This window comes from Amblyraja radiata, chromosome 37 (genome assembly GCF_010909765.2).
Source record: "Amblyraja radiata isolate CabotCenter1 chromosome 37, sAmbRad1.1.pri, whole genome shotgun sequence".
NCBI lineage: Eukaryota > Metazoa > Chordata > Chondrichthyes > Rajiformes > Rajidae > Amblyraja > Amblyraja radiata.
Window position 1 is genome coordinate 9,325,687 of NC_045992.1, and position 19,168 is coordinate 9,344,854.

General features: G+C 41.9%; 1 protein-coding gene across 38 annotated transcripts in view; it reads left to right on the forward strand.

Annotated features, from left to right (window-relative positions):
- Positions 1–19,168, forward strand: part of LOC116966354 (collagen alpha-1(XIII) chain-like) — a 206,335-nt gene that overhangs the window by 133,830 nt on the left and 53,337 nt on the right. For 22 of the 38 annotated variants that reach the window (XM_033012496.1, XM_033012505.1, XM_033012494.1 and 19 more), the window contains 7 exons: positions 88–153; positions 366–467; positions 3,273–3,317; positions 6,944–6,997; positions 14,414–14,476; positions 14,880–14,906; positions 16,322–16,366. In XM_033012496.1, coding sequence (XP_032868387.1) covers positions 88–153; positions 366–467; positions 3,273–3,317; positions 6,944–6,997; positions 14,414–14,476; positions 14,880–14,906; positions 16,322–16,366 — 402 coding nt within the window. The remainder of the gene's footprint in view (positions 1–87; positions 154–365; positions 468–3,272; positions 3,318–6,943; positions 6,998–14,413; positions 14,477–14,879; positions 14,907–16,321; positions 16,367–19,168) is intronic. The other 16 variants (XM_033012520.1, XM_033012524.1, XM_033012529.1 and 13 more) reach the window with 4 other exon arrangements.

The following is a 19,168-nucleotide window of genomic DNA, read 5'->3' on the forward strand; positions in this document are numbered from 1 at the left end:
TTACCCCTTTCCCTTCCAAACCAAACATACCATCTCTTGACCTTTGGTTTTGTACTGATCCGTGAACTCTGGCTTACGCCTGTTCAGTTTACAACACCTCGACTGAATATACTACCACCTGCTGACCAGATCATCAGACGTCTCTATCTCAAGGTAAATGCCTTTTCTGTGACTAGGCCCCACTTTATTCTGCTCTGTATTCATTCCTCCCACCTCTAATAACCCATTCTTTGGTCATGCAGTATGCTTATTGGCTGCTCTGCATCATATTAATGACTTACTCCTTGAATTGACAAAGCAAGCTAGTTGTTGGAAGTTGCACGCACTGCCTTTGTGGATTCTAATGGTGGTTGTTTCAATCCCAGGGTGAACAAGGACAAGCAAACTGCTCCCCAGGACCACCTGGACCTCCGGGCCCAAAAGGACCTCCAGGGGATTCAGGAAAATCAGGGACTGACGGTTTACCGGTAAGTTTTGGCTTTGATCGTTTTTCTACAAATGTCTGCAAAGCCCTCAATGGGCTTGCCCCCACCTACATTAAAAGTCTGCTCACCCACCACACCACCTCCAGGTCCCTCAGATCGGCCGACTTGGGGTTGCTGAATATCCCGCGGTCTAGGTATAAGCTCAGGGGCGACCGCGCCTTTGCGGTTGCAGCTCCTAGACTGTGGAACAACATCCCTCTTCCCATCAGAACTGCCCCCTCCATCGACTCCTTTAAGTTGAGACTAAAAACTCATCTGTACTCCCAAGCCTTTCTTGACGTCCTCTGAGCCAGGGCTATATGTATGTAGTTTGTTTGTTATACTATTCTTATACCAATGTAAAGCACTTTGGCCAACGAGAGTCGTTTTTTAAATGTGCTATATAAATAAATGTGACTTGACTTGACTTTTCGCTCTCCTTCGGACTTCTGGAACTTTGTCATTTGCCAAGCAGCCATGTGACAATGGAATTAAGAATTAATCTTCCTTTACATTTCTTCCTGTTTGTATTGTCCCAATGCCTAAACCCAGGATGTTGTGAGGCTTTGCAAACACAATTATTTCAGCAGTGTCAAAGAGTACTCAGTGTGCTAATTACAGAACAGATGCAATGCTTCACAGGCACTGACAGACATGAACTACCTGAGTTACATTTTTGCTACGTTTGCTAGGGCATGTTTGCTCGGGCAACAAAGTGCAGAATCGGGAGATGGACATTTGTGCTAAAATGGTTCAGTTCCAACAGAGTAACATTTTCTGGCACCGGGGGTTTGTTATTGGGCTTTGCAGAGTCTGTGTTCATGGGGAGCCACTGACAGAGTGAGACTCAACAAGTTTCCTTCAAATTCCTGACTGCATTCTTTCTCTAGTTAAATAGATGATTCAACTGCTCCAAAAATCCAGGGCAGTGTGCCTTCAGAAGTGCAATAGCATTTCTTCAATTGGTGTACCATGGCCAAATTTAGGGCCAAGACATTTAAGAAATTGGCCGCTTTTTAATGAGTCATTGGATTTTATCCATCACCGACCACAGTTGCTTCAAGTTATATTGCAAAGCTGGATTGATTAGTGCTTTACATCAGAAGTAGTGGGTCAGACTGGTAGTTATGTTTGGACAAAATTGATCAGCTTCCTTCACCCCACACAAAACTGATTGTTTCCAGTCAGGAACTGAAGAAGTGTCAGATTCCTGGTTACAATTGGAAAGATCATGAAATGGCAGATTCCTTGTTTCTCCTGCATGACTCGGGTTCAGATTGGGACAGGCCGTTGCTGGCTTGGATGCAGCTTTCATGATATCAATCCCAGCAGCTTCTGCTTAACCTTCTGCATTTTGCATTTGTAGACTTGGTTAGGAAAGGCAGCCCAACTCCAGTGTTTTTTTATACACAATAAAACGCTGGTATGCATGATTAATAAACATAAGTGTCATGTGCCTGGAAAAACAAACAATCTCGGTTAACCTTTTAAATGTACCGGCGCGCACTTAGTTTATTTTGGAGATCTAGGATGGAAACAGGCCCTTCAGCCCACTGAGTCTATGCCAGCCATCAATCACACATACATTAGTTCTATGTTATCCCATTTTCACATCCTCCACACTAGAGCCAATTTACAGAAGCACATTAACCTAGAAACCTGCACGTCTTTGGAATGTGGGAGGAAACCGGAGCACCCAGAGAAAACCCACATGGTCACACGGAGAACATACAATGTCCACACAGACAGCACACATGGTCAGGATCGAACCCGTGTCTCTGGCGTTGTGACATTACACCACTGTGTCTCCCTGTACTGTTGCAAAAATAGCGCCGTCTGCTCCTGTCTGAAGAAGTGTCTCAACCCGAAACATCACCCATTCCTTCTCTCCAGAGATGCTGCCTGTCCCGTTGAGTTACTCCAGCTTTTTGTGTCTGTCTTCGGCTCCTGACCTACACTGACCTACATTGGTTCTCCTCCATTAATACTTCAACAATGCAAATTCTTATTCTTAACTAAACATCAATGCTCCCCAATCCTCTACTGTGATCCTCAACCCTCCAGTCTCTACACTCTCTGTTTCAGCCACATGACTATCTGCAGTTGTAATCACTCCATCCTGTCTCTGTGAGCCTCTGCTTCTGAAACTTCACTCTCCGCCATTTGGTGTACTGTCTTGAGTTGAGAAAATGCTTCCCATTCCAGTCCTTTCCCTATTTCCATAATTCCATAGGATTCGAGGCGACCATTTCAGTGCTGCAAATCAATTGCGGCTCTCAGGGCAATCCCATTCCCCACAAACTTTCCCAACAACCCATTCCCTTCACATTCCCATCAACCTCCCCCTGCTCCCCTTCACTTACACACTAGGCAATTCCCCGTGGCTATTGAGCCTACTGAACCTCATTTGCTTTGGGAGATGGTAGGAAATCAGTGTACCCAGAGGAAAGCCATATAGTCATAGGGATAGTGTACAAACTCCACACTGATAGCGCCCAACATCCTAGGTCACTGGAGCTGTGAGGGACAAGTCATCCAGCTATGTCTGTGCTACTTTGGGGCATTTTACGGGATTAAAGCCTATATACAAATACAAAACACATTTCGTCATACTAGAGTGAGAAAGCATGAGAGCACAGGTTGATTGTGGTCCATATCATGGATTACAACCAAGGCTATCATGAAAGGATGAAACCTTTTGTCCCTGTGACAGTAACATTAGCCAGCCCTTGCCTCTCACCTCAATACATGGCAATCGCATGAAACAAACATTCTGGCCACAAATAACGACAGAATTTCTATTTTCAGGGAAAATCCGGAGACGGTGGACAACCTGGAAGAGACGGAATTAAGGTGGGTAGGATGTGTCTATTTCCTTAAATCACATCTCCTACCTTTGTGTAGGAAAGAAATGCAGATGCTAGTTTATACCGAAGATAGACATAAAATGCTGGAGTAACTCAGTAAAACAGACAGCATCTCTGGAGAGAAGGAATGGGTGACATTTTGGGTCAAGAAGAAGGCTCTCGACCTGAAACACCAGCCATTCCTTCTATCCAGAGATGCTGCCTGAGTTATACCAGCATTTTGTGTCTATCTCCTGCCTTTGTGATCCTCCCATCATTGTCTCATGCTAAATGGTGATGCAGGCAAGACCTTGCAGCCCTGGTCCTTTGGATGGTTCGGGTAGGAGCAATTTGGACTGCTGATTTTATTATTTCAGTCCAATTAGGTAATTACGCAGAGTAATAGATACAAGTAGTATCATGATGCAGCTTAAAAGGCTGACTGTATCATGGTTGGATGTACTCTGTGTAGCTACAAACCAATCTGGATTATATGGTAGACTAATCCCAAGAAGAACTAACTCATAAATCTGGATAGACAAAAGTGAATCCATTCAGCAGCGGGAGTAACCTTCCCTTTATTAAGGTCTGTCTTGGAATACCTAGTGTATATTTTGAACCTATATCGGTCTCCATGACCACTCCATCATATTTAATTTCTGAAGTTGGGGTGGATTGGTACAATTAAGATCTATTTGTGTAGCATTTCTTCTGGCTTGTGGTTCTACCTTAATGACAGAATTAGACTTGGAGTTCTGTGTGTCAGAATGAGAGAGTTTTATTATTATTTCCTCAGTTAGTTTGGCCCTTAACTGAATCTACTTGGGTTACTAAAGTTTGGCAGTCTAATTGCAGAAGGCAGAAAGGTTTTTAAGTACTGTTGTTGAGGTGGAGAATATCATTATCATTATCATCCTTTTATTGTCATCATACAAAGCAACAATTGTACAGTGCAAAATGAGAAGACGTTTCTCAGGGAATACCGGAGCATCGCACATAAAAACTTAAACATTTCACGCATAAATAAAAACAATCCAGTTTCTGATAAAAACAGTACGAACAGTTAAAAAAAAAAAAAAAAAAAAAAAGTGGCTACATTGACTGCAATGGATCAGTTGAACTGTGTAGTCAGTTTTTGCCATATACAGTCATTGAACTTTTACATAAATCTGGATAGATTTATATATAACATTTCCAGAGAGTGTACAGAAAGTAGATTCATAAGACAGGGGCAAAAATTGAAAGTAGTCGTATTTTCCCCTCCAATGCATAAGATGAACAAGGGTCTCGGGACAAGCCCAGGGGGTGTGAACTGTTATTGTGCATTTAGGAAATGTTTTTTCCTCTTTGGCAAAGTAAAACGGTGACTTCCTCAGAGAGAAGATGGGGTGATCAAACACAAAAGGAAGAGGAAGGTTAAAGAAAGGTTCTTCCAAGAAGAGCGAGATCAAAAAGAACATCAGTGATATGTGCCAAGTTTTAAAGGCCCACTCATTCAATAATGGACCTGCCGGTCTCCAGCTTTGGCTGGTTTTATCACCATATCACACAAGTGTCGGGAACTGTGCAAAGTAATTACCAGCCTAACCCTTTTGATGGATTATAAAGGAAACATGAAGTCACAGTGTGGTTGCAAGAGCACTAAACATTGCACGGAAGACGCCCAGATGGACTTCCTCAATTTCCAAGTCAAGTAGGAGCTTCTCCTCCTTGGCCGTGTACCTTACATGACTCAAAATGCCCCAAAATACCATACAGACAGCCAAACATTGTTGATGTTTGATGTGCTAAATAATACCTGTAATTCGTCCTAGAGATCCCAAAACAGCATTGAAATTAATGACTGGATTGCATTCTGTGGATGGTTAAATCCCCCATTAATTATTAAAAAGAAAATGGCAAGCATCTTGAATTAGAAATATGGCAGCAATTAATAGTTGTGAATCAGAGACAGCTCATGAACTAACTGACTGACCTTAAATAAAAGATATATTATTATTATTATTATTATTATTATTATTAAATGAATCATTACAGATATAAACATTAAGGGCATTGTGGAAATAGGTCCACTGCTTCAGAGAGAGACAGAGAGGAGACAATCTGTGGTTAAACTTGTATCATAAAGTCATTGCCCTCAGTCGGACTGACTGCTAGCCAGTTCGACTACTGTATTTATGTACACTGATTCTTAAGTTCAGGTTTTCTCTGGGCTTTGAACATAAACATGTTACAAATAACTGCAGAGATGTATTGGATGTCGAGGAGAATAAAATGTGTAGGGTTGGTATAATAGTGATTTTGACAGTTGCCATGTACTTGGTGTGCCAAGGGGCCAATTTCTGTGCCATTGTGACTTAATGTTGGATATTTATATAGTTCCATGAGTAGTTTTGTTTTAGTTCATTTAAAGACACAACATGGAAACAGGCCCTTCGGCCCACCAAGTCCGCATTGATCAACAGTGACCCCATACACTAGTTCTATCCAACACACAAGAGACAATGCACAGAAGCCAATTAACCTGCAAACCTACATGTCTTTGGAATGTCCAGAGCACCCGGAGTAAAATGCACGTGGTCACAGGGAGAACGTGCAAACTCTGCACAGACAGCGCCTGTAATCAAACCCAGGTCTCTGTTGCTGTAAGGCAGCAACTCTACCACTGCACCACTGTGCCATCCCTAAATTTCTAAATTCTAATTTTCTATTAATCAAAGAAAGCATACCAAGGTACAGTGTAGTTTTGTTTAGCTAAATATGGTATACTGTTTGGCTGATATTAACTATTTGCATATCCTATGCAAAGATGCATTTTTTTTGAAGTATACACATTTTCAGAAATGTCCTTTTGATTAAAAGTTTTTTTCCATACCCAGCTTGGGAAAAATTGGCGGTATGATCCAAATATATTTCTTGAAAGAATATTCTCCCTTTTAACATTTCAAATTATGTTCCCATCCTCTTTTGTGAATCCAGGTGCAAGGTTGTGCATAAGCACTCTTCTTGTAGTAAAACAACCCAGTTTACAAGAGCCACAGTAAAAGTTTGACTCCAAACCACAAAGCAGATCTTGGTCAAAGAGCTTGAGTTTATAGAGCAGCCTAAAGATGGAGACAGATGTGGAATAGCTGAGCAGTTTAAAGTGTGGATGGGGCATTGCAATAAGGGCATGAGCAATTGACTATCATTTCAGGTGTTAAACCACTGAGAGGCAGACACGCACACACACAATGTCAAGCCTTTGCGATATATTTCTTTATTGCTACACCCTTAGAGTTTCCCTCAGGATTTCTGTGTTCTAATCTTAAACAGACAACTGCAGTAAACTGCCTGAGACTGGGATACGCAGAGCAAATCAAATCAGGAAATGGGAGCTGCAGGAACTTTAAAGGATGTTGCCAGGAAGCTTAAAAAGGAGTTGCTTTTACAGGAAAACAGTGTTTATATAATGAAGAGAACTTTTACCAAACGGTTGTCGATCTGTGTCACACCCTAGTAAATGTCCCTTCAATAGTGGCGCTTCATATGTAAATAGCTCTTTCAAATGAAAACAGCTGAGGTGGTAATAATTAATGCAAATAGTGTCTGATAAAGGAAAAAATAACAAATTCTCTCCTCTTTTTGAATCAGGGGCAACCAGGATTGCAAGGAAAACCAGGAATACCCGGGCTCCCAGGAAGAAAGGTTGGATAAACTTCTTTACAGTGCGTTTTGTGGTTGATCCTGCAGGAAGCTCAGTGGCTTTATCTGCACGTAGAGATGGACTGTAGTTGGGGCCACATGAGAGGTGATCACATGTGTGCACCCACAGTGTTCACTAAACGTGATTGGCGTTATGAACACCAGGTAACGCAGGCAAATGTGGTCGTGACTAACATGTCTAGACCAACACTGCGTGCTCTTCCTGACCATCACTCTTGGCATTAACCCTACTTCAAAGGATTTGCATGAACCTGCTGTCAACATAGGCCTCAAAATGTGTGGCCATTTCCTTCGCTGGCTGCTGCAAAACTAGATTCCATTTGTGTTGGTGTCGACTATCACTATAAGAGTGGAAGCGTATTTGTAGCTGAGCAGTAAAACACTACAGTTCTTCACTTGAAGCTTTTTTTTGGAGACGGCTGTAAAGCTGTAAATCCTGCATCAGGAGCCAAACTAATTCCACACAGAGTCGGAGACTCTGCAGGCAACCGGCTCTCAAGACGTGTCTCCAGACAGTCTTCTCATCTTAGCACAGGAAAGCTCAGGATTTATTGCCCGACCCTGATGGGTGAGAAGGTGTGGAGTTGTCGCCTTAAATCATTGGTGTGACGGGGAGTGTGTTTGGGAGTTAGATTGCCTATATTGCTGATTGCAAAGTGATTGGACACACCAGCGACCATGGGTCACCCTCGTGACCCAACATGCCCTCTGCATCAGGGCATAGATGATGCCATCATTCAGTGTGCATCACTTCTTATAGAGCATTGCAGGGAGCATGGAGGACATGGCCCAGTAGGTGCATGTACAACACACATTCATACAAGGGGGACTTGCAGGTAAGTGAGGAGTGTCCAAACCCAACCGTTACCCTATCCTCCCTGATGCCATTCTCCATGACCCGTTTGATGCCAGTTCCTACCACCACCTCAACATCTTGATGCCAATGTTCCCGAGCTCCCATTTGCAATGTTTCCAATCAGCCTCCTGGAACTGCTGGCATTGCTGACTGTCTTCATGGGAAGATGATGCTGGCCATCCACCAGGGACCTAACACTGTCAGCTGGCCTCCTGGGTCCCTGACGGATGAGGACTAGCTTCTGTGGACCCTAATATTGCTGTTGGGCCTGATAGCAGAACACCCATGCACACAATAGTCTCCAATGTCCTTCTTGTACCACCCACAGGTCAGACCAAGCAAGTAGTCAACTTCCCAACAGAATACTGTTGGCCAGTGTGGGCAAGTTGGGCCGAAGGGCCTGTTTCCACATTGTATGACTCTAATAAGAAGCAGCTCAAAAAATATCCACTGCTCCTACTGCAGTAGAAAGTGTCCAAAGAAAACAAATAAAGGTGCAGAACAAGACATGATTCATATTAACTCTGAACTTTGTAAAAGCAACGATGCCTATATTTGCTGATAAATAAGTTATTTGGAACATTGACAATTCATGACATGCTGGCTTTTTCATGTGTTGAGGTGATGATCAGAAGCACATTTGGTCTAATTATTATTTAAATATAAAGATCTCAGGTTTTGTACGGAATCCATTTCGGCACAATTTTAGTCCAAAAACACTGTCTGGGAATTTGGCAGATTATATCAGCTCAAACTATTCCCAGACCATGAGTAAAACCACTTAAAATGTGTTGGTTCTTTCACATTAGTTATTATGGTTTATTGTAAACAGAACTGCAAAGCAAACCAACTGCAATGCTGTTATTAATATTGCTCTAACCTCAATACTCAGCACCGCTTTCAGCAATCAAAGCTACAATTCAATTTACTTCTGTTATGCACTTTGAAGCCCCTGAGCCAAACTGGATTCATTCCTCCTTGGAATTAGCGTGGATTTTGATGTTGGGGATAAAGCAAGTTAATGATCTAGGATTTGAACATTTAAGCATTTGGAAAATAGGCATGTTATCAGTCTTGTGAGCTGCTCTGTAACTGAACCATAACATCATTCATTGGCTTGGCTTCTAAACAACTACCAGCTTAGGGTGAGTCGTTGAGTTGTTTGCAAAGGAGGGGGGTGGGGCATTTGACTGGATATCATGGCCATTCTTTCCTGCTTTATTGCCATTGATAGTCCACAGCAAGGTGAAAATTAGAAGAGATTTTAAAGCATTTATTACAGATGATGAAGCAAAACTATATGCACTGCGGAAAGGAATGAGCATCATTAGTATGTGGTAAACGTTTGCAGCTTGCCTAATGAAGACGTCTGAATTAGGAAATGTAAAGATTAATAAATGCAGGAGAGTGGCAAGGAAAATAAGGAATGAGGAAGGGGAAAGAAAGAGAAGGGGGGTAGGTGAGTAGAAGATGAGAAATGCAGGAAGGAATGTGAAAGGGAGAGAAAAATGGGAAGGGAAACTAAGAAAAAGTCAGGAAGTGAGGAAGGAAGAAAAAGGTATTGCCCAGAAGGGAAGGTGAGGGTTAGTAATAAAGGTGTTAGGTTTCTATGCATCACATCAAATCCCCATTTTTTGTTGTTGCTGTATTTGTTACTCCTTTAGGTAGCTGATTGGGGTTTTTTTTAAAGCGTTGAGAATATGAGCTCCTCAGGGAAGGTGAAAAGGTCTGCAGCAACATATCAATTTCTCTCAAAAAGAAAACGGATGTACATTTAAGAGCATTGGTATTGGCACACGTATCAAGAGCAAATCCTCATTATAATCCAAATAATTTAGCTCAACTACAGGCAGATTACATAGTAAAATGTACAATTTTGTTCCATTCTTCTCAAAAGCTTTATACTAGAGATGTAAGCTGGACCAAACAAGATCAAAATTACTCTTCAAGTCTGTGATCGTTAATCATCGCTGATCAATGGATTGTGACAAAGATTTTCTTCCCATGTTGCTATTATATTTGGAGCATAGTGACAGGTTGTCTAATAGCAGGTTGGACTGTAGGTGGGAAGTGTGGAACTTGAATACTGCCAAATTCCAGCTTCTCTGTAAGCTAAATCTCTGCTGTAATTCCTGGGTTGTTTGGAACCAGGAGAGTTGGCAAGTGTGTGGCACACATTGCAACTGTTCAGACTACCCCATCTAAAGTCCAATGTGGTGTGATGAATTGTGTGTGCCTCCTTGCCCATCAGTGCAAAAATAGCCTTCACTTTGCAGGATGTGCAACATAATGATGTATCAAAGATAGACACAAAAAGCTGGAGTAACTCAGCGGGTCAGGCAGCATCTCTGTAGAAAAGGAATAGGTGATGCATCGGGTCGAGACCCTACTTCAGAGTGACAAACCTATTCCTTTTCTCCAAAGATGCTGCCTGATGCACTGAGTTACTCCAGCATTTTGTGTCCATCTTCGGTGTAAACCAGAATCTGCAGTTCTTCCTACACATAATGAAGCATCACATGTCTAATACTTGGCAGAGCTTTCCATGAATTGTTTTTATTTTCTTGCCTGCAGAATGTGGATAATTATAAGCTTTGCTTTGTCTTTTCTTCATCGCCCAACGTCTGTGCCAGTTATTCCCGTCTTCTCCTTCCCAGGCCAGACCCTCCCACTCTTTTGGAGAGCTTTCATGGGATGAAACCCAGTGCCTATAGTTGCCCATTAATGAGCCGTTTCAGTGCGCTCCACCCCCCCCCCCCCCCCCCTGTAAAGTGGAAGGGTAGCCACTGAGGACCAACCAATACCCGGAAAGATAAAAAGCATTTGACTCAAATCCTACTGGAGCCAATTTTCACAAGGGAGATAAATGATCCTTCTGGACTTGATGTATCGCCAGTCTTAAGAGATGCAGAAAGCTTCAAAGTAACTCAACCAGCAGACATTTTGTAGTAGTATTTCAAGGAGACAAAGAAAACGATTGTTGTCAAGATGAGGAATGTCCCCCTTCTCCTTGTAACTCCCTACCTCACATTAGAATTCAGAGGGATATTTAAAATGAACCAGAATCTTGATAGGATTGGGTTGCACCCAAGTTGCAGGTGGAAACAAATCTCTAGCTCTCTTCAGTTCCCTTGAGTTTCGGCATCTATTTGTTTAACTGGAAACATTTGGCTTGTGTAGTTGGCCGTGTAATATTACACTCGCTAATGGACTTACGCAGTGTCATTGTGCACTTGAGGTACTTCATATAGCCGTTTCAATTCTCCTAAACAAATAATCTGTAAAGTAGGTCATATGTACATGGGGCAGTTGAACTGAGGTGCTGTATATCTAACCTCACAATCGGAAAAAGAAGTGTTTATACTGGTTCTGCCACATATGATAAATTTAGATATTCATCTTCTTCTTTGTAAAGTGCCCAGCTAGAAGCTTCGTCTATCCAATATCTCAGGTCTTGTTTTACCATGCACTTCAAGTTAAATCTTTTAGCATTTACCTTTATTGACTTTTGCAATGTGAATAGCATAGATAGTAAAAGTTAAGTTATTCCTACTTGAGTCATCTAGACATCTACTACAGAAACGTTCTTAATATTTCTACATTAATTATGGTACACATTTAAACCCGGGGTTGAACCTGACTACAGCTGCTGTCTGTATGGAGTTTGTATGTTCTCTCCATGAACGCATGGGTTTTCCCCAACTGCTCTGGTTTTCTTCCGCACACCAAACACCCCAAACACATACAGATTTTCAGATTCATTGACTTCAGTAAAAATTGTAAATTGTCCCTAGTGTGTAGGATAGAACTAATGTATGGAAATCACTGGTCGGCATGGACTCAATGGGCGGATGGGCCTGTTTCCACGCTGTATCTCAATCCTAAATAAAGCTAAACTGAATTATTGGATCAATCACTGTAGCTGAGAACCTACAGTGTAGCAGAGAATCTCTTCTTGTTGTTCAGCTGGAAAGGGTGCATAGAAGATTTACGAGGATGTTTACAGGACTCGGCGGCCAGAACTATAAGGAGAGGTTGAGCAGGCTAGGACTTTATTCCTTGGAGCGCAGGACGATGAGGGAGTTCTTATATAGGTGTATATGATCATGAAAGGAATAGATAGGGTAAATGCGCTGAGTCATTTTTCCCAGAATAGGGGAACCAAGGACCAGAGGACATAGGTTTAATGTGAGGGTGAAAAGATTTAATAGGAACCTGGGGCCAACCTCTTTACACAAAGGATGGTAAGTATATGGAAAGAGTTGCCAAACACAGGCAAGTAGGACTGATGTAGATGGGGCATGTTGGTCAGCATGGGCAAAGGGGCCTAAAGGCTTGTTTCCACTCTGTATTACCCTATGACTCTAATCTCTTTGCCAAATCAACAGGACTAACATGTAATGGAAGGATATCTGAACAAGAAACAGAAAACGCTGTAAACATTCAGCAGATCAGGCAGTCTCTGGAGAAAGAGATATAGTTTGTGTTTTAGGTCTTAAGACCCTTCAACAAAACTTTCCCAGCCTGAAGTGTTAACTCTGTTTTTCATTTCACAAATACTACCTAACCCGCTGAACGGTTCCGGCATTTTCTGTTTTTTCTTCAGATTTCCAAAATCTCTAGGTTTTTTTTTAAAGTAAAACACAAAGTGCTGGAATTGCTCAATGGAGGGGACGTGGATAGGGGACGTTTCAGATCGGGACCCTTCTTCGGACTTTGAAGTCCAGAGTCTGAAGAAAGGCCCCCGACATGAAAGGTATTCTGTCAAGTCCTTCAGCGATGCTGCCTGACTGCCCAGTTACTCCAGCATTTTGTCTTTTACACAAGATCCCAACATCTGTAGTTCCTTTTGCCTCTAGTTTTTTTTTCCTTGCCATTACATGTTAGTTCTGTTGATAAGAGAAAGAGATTCTCAGCTGCAGTGGCTGTGCCAATAATTATATTTTATTGCCACTTGAAGATGTTCTGAGCAATATTAAATTTACATTGGAGAGTGAAAGAGAGGAATGTGAATGGAGTGAGATAAAGAAGCCTCATATGAAGCACTGATTTGTTGGGCTGGTGACATGTTCCTATGCTGTAAATTCTACGTAACATGATATTGGAAATTACCATTTAAAATAAATAACTGGTATATACATTTGTCTTTTTTTAAAGTTGTTATATCAGCAATCTTGTCAAAGCTCTGTGATAGGTTGTTAAATACAAATTAGTCAGTAACTTCAGTATGCCAAGCCTGAAACTCAATCACTGTGGAACTAATTTGTTTAATTTGTGGTGGGATTATCACTGAATAACACAGACACACAAGTACCAAGTTACCTTTTCACTTCGCACTTTGTCTCCACGAGAGGGACTGATTCTTTGCAAAGTTATCTTCAGCCCTTTATTCATTTGATCAAAGGAAATGGATATTTTTCTATAGGGCTTACCTTATAGATCCAAATTAAATCTGTAAACATCAGTCCAATCTATTCATTCAATCCCAGGTGCGTTGTGACATTTTCGAATCAAGCTCTACAGATTTTCACCCCTCTTTTCAGAAAGCAAACTTCTTCATACTTCCCAAATGAGTGACAAATCATTTCAAACACAACTTCAGTGAGGGGAAAAGACATTGTAGGACCACAAGTAGTGAAAGATTATTGAGAGAGAAATAAGGAACTGTAGTTGCTAGAATCCTGAGCAAAACACAAAGTGCTGGCGTAACTCAGTGGGCCAGGCAGTGCCTTTGGAGGTTATGGATAGGCGATATTTCAAGTCTTGATCCAAAATGTCACCTATTCATGTCCTCCAGAAGTGCTGCTTGACATACTGGGTTTGTGTTTAAAGAAATATTAAAGATTATGACCCAAAATATCACGTATTCATGTCCTCCAGAAGTGCTGCTTGACAGACTGAGTTTGTGTTTAAAGAAATATTAAAGATTTTGTTTGAAATTGTAAAGAATATTGGTTCAGTCTGAAGAAGGATCTCAACCCGAAACGTCACCTATTTCTTCTCTCCTGACATGCTGCCTGCCCCGCTGATTTACTCCATATTTGTGTCTTATCTGTGGTCCATCATTAATTCATGGACAAAGCCATTCAATTTATTGAGCTTCCAGCACACAAGCAGACAATGCAGTACATCTGCCCCGCAAGCCGGTATTTCTATTCACCTGGGCCTCAGTCGTAGAACAGTATGTCTCTCCCTCTGCCTCTCTGTCTGAATAACCTTCTGCTCCGTTCTCAACCAGATTCTCCTTCAATGCATCAATGATATTTATGGGAATTCTTCACCTTCACTGACCTTTGAATATTCTCCAAAATTTCCTATTGACTTTGTTAGTGGCCATTTAATCCTTATGAGTTTTTTGAAGTTTCTCCAGAGTAAAAACATCTCCTCCACCGTGACAAACTCTGACAACTTCCACGAGGTTCTCTCTCTTCCCTACAGTTATTTCTGCCTTGTTTCACGCTTTGCTTTGCAAGTCTACTTCTCTTTGCTGGGTGCTCTCCAGTTTGGTCTTTTGTGCAATTATTTTCTCTTCTTTCCCTCAGGGTGAGGTTGGTGAATTAGGGCTTCCTGGTCCAGCCGGATTACCGGGATCCGTGGGCCGAAAGGTAAATGCCGAGGATGGATCTGTGCCTTGCATCAATCCCCAACGTCAGTTTATTAACAGCGATTAATTGCACATTATTATGAGGAAGCACAGAGACATCTGTTTTTAATAGAAAATAACATCTCTTAATAAAGAATGGTTACAGTTGTCAAGTGCAATTAGTTACACTATCGTTGAAAGCCCCCTTCCATTTCCATTTAATAAACCGGTAACAAGCTTCAAGTTATCTTTCATTCTGGGGATGTTAAGTTTGTAATTATTTAACACTTTCAGGATGGTTAAGTTAAAGTTTGTGCATGTGAATGTTATCTGACCTGACCTCATTCTTTTACCTGCTTCTGTCTGCATTCTATAAAGGTGACTTATCTCTGCTTTCCTTTTGGCTTCCCTATTTATATTAACAGGGAGACCAGGGAGATGTCGGACAAAAGGTAATAGAGCCATGTTTCTCTTCTTTTAATCTCTAAGCCATGTCGATGTTGTCTCAGTCTATTATTGTCTCACTTTGACTAATCTATCTTTCCTAAATCATTTAAATCTTTCTACCACCAGTGAATCAAATTTGTGAATTTCACACTAAACTAAGCTCAGTCGAAGAGACCTTTCAGTGCAGTGTTACAGTAGAATTGTCAATAATTAGGATTTATGTGGTCCCGTGGGGTGTATAAGGCAATGCTGTCTGTACTCAAATAGCTTTTCCTAAACACAACAATTGCACTAAAGTTGCTTCCAAAATGCGTTTGCTTTGCTATTGTGCTTTAATTCAGCACGGTTTTGATGAAAAAGTACAACATGTACATTGTCTGGAGCTCAAGCGGACTCTGTTTTAGATGTGCCTTTGTGGAGTTGTTGCTTATATGACACTGTCGAGCTTTTATTTAAGTTGGGAAAAAATAATGATTTATCCAGTAAGATGAATACAGCAATTTTAAAAATGCAGAGGCTGATCTTGCAGTGTTTCCTCAAATTAGCAGTTAGTTCAAACTGAGGAAAGTAACTAACTCTTAGTTGGATGTGAACCTGGTGCTTCATTTGAAAGCCAGCCATTATAGAAACTGACCATTTCCACTGAGAAATCTGAGGGAAGGCTGGTTACCTTCTAGGGAGTTGCAGCATAAGGAGTGGGGTCGGAGAGAGTCAGGGAGTTGGAAGATAGGGTGGAGAGAATCCAGCCAGAGAGACATCAGGTATTCCTGGTTCTACAACATAATGTTCTGCACTTATTGTGGAGATCCATTTTAGCTGGTGATGAGTTGCAGAACTGAGATGATAATTTTCTGCTCAGGCCCCAGTTGGAGCACAAACTTGACAAAAAAAAAAGCCCTGCTCTCTGAAGTCACTCTGAACCAATGGTATGTAAGTCTATAAAGTTCCTATTTTGGTCCCATGAGCATTCTTCTCAGTGTTAACTGCTGGTTCTCCCCAAGTTCCAGGGGGCAGTTGGGGTTAAAAGTACTCTTGACAACTAAGTGGGCAATTCACAATCTAGAATTCAAGATCTAGAATCTACATCGGGCATTTCACAACTTTTGACCCAAGCAAGAGGTGGAGACTCCGCACCCAATCCTCAACACCCCTGTGTATGTTGAGTATCTTGTGAATGTTATTATTTAGACATTGACGCTTCTGCAGGGGGTGTTTCTGTGGTTAAGGGAGGGGGTGCGGGGGGGAGCAAAGGGGAAGGTTTGGATCTGCATCCTTTCAGTGTCATAATCAATTCAGGAGCCACGTTTACTGATTATAGTGATTGGTGGCACAATTATTTTGCATGGGTCCTTGCAAGTAAAGGTGTGGCTACTTACTTTTTCTCTTTATTTAAACTTTTGTTTTCCCTCTACACACACAGGGAGATCCTGGCGAAATGGGCCGGGCAGGCGATAGAGGAGAAAAGGTAGTTTGAACCACCGTAATTGTTGTAATTGCAAAGCTTCATGACCAGCATTGCAGGGTCACTAGCAGTCCGTGACTTAATTAGATACTCACGCTCATTTTTAAAAAGGAAGTCTGAAAATCTGCCACTTCCGTCATATCTTCCAGTCAATAGGAAACAAATGTTTTGTAACAGGATAGTTTAATGGGACAATAGTTCAAAAGTTGACACATTCAGTTCTACAGTAGATTGGACACATTGGAACAGGACCATTGCTACTTTTGAAAACCGAAACCTTTGCATAAAAATGTTTTAATCGCTAATCTTTATTATTTAATATTAACAGAATTAATTAATCGCTTTAAATAAGACGCATACAATTCTGTGCACCTACTGTGCAGGTTTAAATGTAAGCAATTTCTGTTGCGTGTAGCTTTATATAAACCCACACTTGATGTTGCATTAAAATGGAAACCTTAGCCTTTGGCATGCTGGTCAAACCCATGCATGTTACCCTGATTGCATCCCACCTGCACTACCTGTGGGATAGCCGGTGGTTCTTGCACCTGACTATTAGCCATCTCAGAATCGAGTGTAGTCGAACCTTGGGTCTGTATTCCTTGGAGTCTAGAAGAATGAGTGGTGACCCTATTCAAAAGTGTAAGATCATAAGCAGGCATGATAGGGCAGATGCTGAGATGTTTGGACTTGAGGGAAAGTCATAGGCAAGGGGATGTATATACAAGATAGGAGCCAATCATTTAAAACTTGGGTGTGTAGAAAATTCTTCCGTCAGACGATTCTCTGCCCCCAAACCTGGTAGAGGCCAGTAAATAAATATATGCATGATTGAGTAACAGATAGCTGTGAGTGGTAGCATCGTGGAGGAGTTGAGGTTAGCATAGATCAGCGATGATCGTATTGAATGGCAGGCAGGTTTGAGGGGATCTACGACTGCTCCCATTTCCTTGTGCTCTTGTGAAGTTAGTCATCCACACCCCTGACCATTTATCAAAGAAGAAGTGAAAGGATTAGGATTCCTTGGCTTTGACATGAGGGGTTCAATGGAGTTACTTTGATATTAGAAGAGAACAGCGTGCTTCTGTTGATGGTTCCAGATGCCGGTCATGTCAGAGTGAGTGGAACATTGTTTCTGTGTCATGTTGCAGTTCAAGTCCATTTCCAGGGATTTGATGCATAATCCAGGCTAATCCGTCGCTGCAGAACAGAGGGAAAGCTGTATTGGGGGGGGGGGGGGGGGGGGGTGCTGTCCCACAAATGAAATGTTAAACAATGCACATCTCCTCTCAGATGGGTATAGATGGAACTATAAGAAAAATAAATGGTTTGCCAATTTCCTGAACTAACAATTCCCCTTCAATCTGTCAGTGAAGTGTAACTGTCACTTCAATTAGTTCTGGTGCTTGAGTGAGTTTGTTATGTAAATTGGCTGCCATTGTTTCTTTACCATACATGAACCTGTGACTGTGAAGCATTTGTAAGTTCACAGAAAGCCCTCAAGTTCATTGAAGATGCTATGCTTAGGTTTAGGTGTATTATTGTCAGGTGTACCAAGGTACAGTGAAAAGGTTTGTTTTGCATAGAAATAGAAAAATAGGTGCAGGAATAGGCCATTTGGCCCTTCGAACCATGCAATATGATCATGGCTGATCATCTAAAATCAGTGCCCCATTCCTGCTTTTCCCCCATATCCCTTGATCCTTTAGCCCTAAGAGCTAAATCTCTTGGGCCTGTCCGACTTTGGCCGTCAGTTACGCGACAGGCCGGTGGCACGCGAAGATTTCGTGCAGGACGAAATCCACACTCCTCCACGCCACTCCACACTCTTCCACACCACTCCATGCGCCCGTCCCGCGCTACCCACGCGCTAGCAGGTCACGTAAATGGCGTGCGAATGATGGCCAAGTGGGACAGGCCCTTCACTCTCTCTTGAAAACATCCAGTGAATTGACCTCCAGTGAATTGAGAATTCCACAGATTATCCAATCAAATCTGATAGGTATCTACATAGATAGATACAATCAAGCCAAACTCAAGTACAATAGGTAGGGAGAAAAAAAGAAATAGAGTGAAAAATATAGTTCTCAGTATTGTAGTGCAACAGTTCCTTTTTTGAAGTCCAATGTCCATAATGAGGTGTAGGGAATCGGATGTAAATGTGTTATTATATTCTGGTGTCTAGCCAAATTGTGTTGAAATAATTCCTGAACTTCATACGGTCACCTGAGACATGACTACTTATTTAGATTTAGGACGTTTTATGCAACAGTAAGTTGATGGAAATGATTGTTACTGATCACTCGTTGTTGTTAACCTGAATGGAGTTTAGTGGTCATCTAGCACAGAACGTCCATTCAGCCCACATGAGCATGCCAAGTGTCAAGTATCCATCCCTACGAATTCCATTTACCAGGATTACCAGGTCCATGGCATTAGGAGCCTTTCTGAATCTTGTGTCCATCCAGATAATTCTTAAATGATGTGAAAGTATCATCTCAGGCTGTGCGTTCCAGATTCCAACCTCCCTCAGGTGAAAATATTCTTCCTCGGATTCCTTTACCTCAGGGGTCGGCAACCTTGTTCTGCATAGGGGTCGGGAGGCATGTCTGTGAGTGGATGGTGGGCCGCATCTATCACGTGTACATATGGGTCCTGCCCCCTTCCCGCCCCGGATGGCAGGCATCAAATCACGTGTTCACAGAAGGTAGACAAAGATGCTGGAGAAACTCAGCGGGTGAGGCAGCCTCATGCAGTCCTTGCATGTCCCACTCGCTGAGTTTCTCCAGCATTTTTGTCTACATT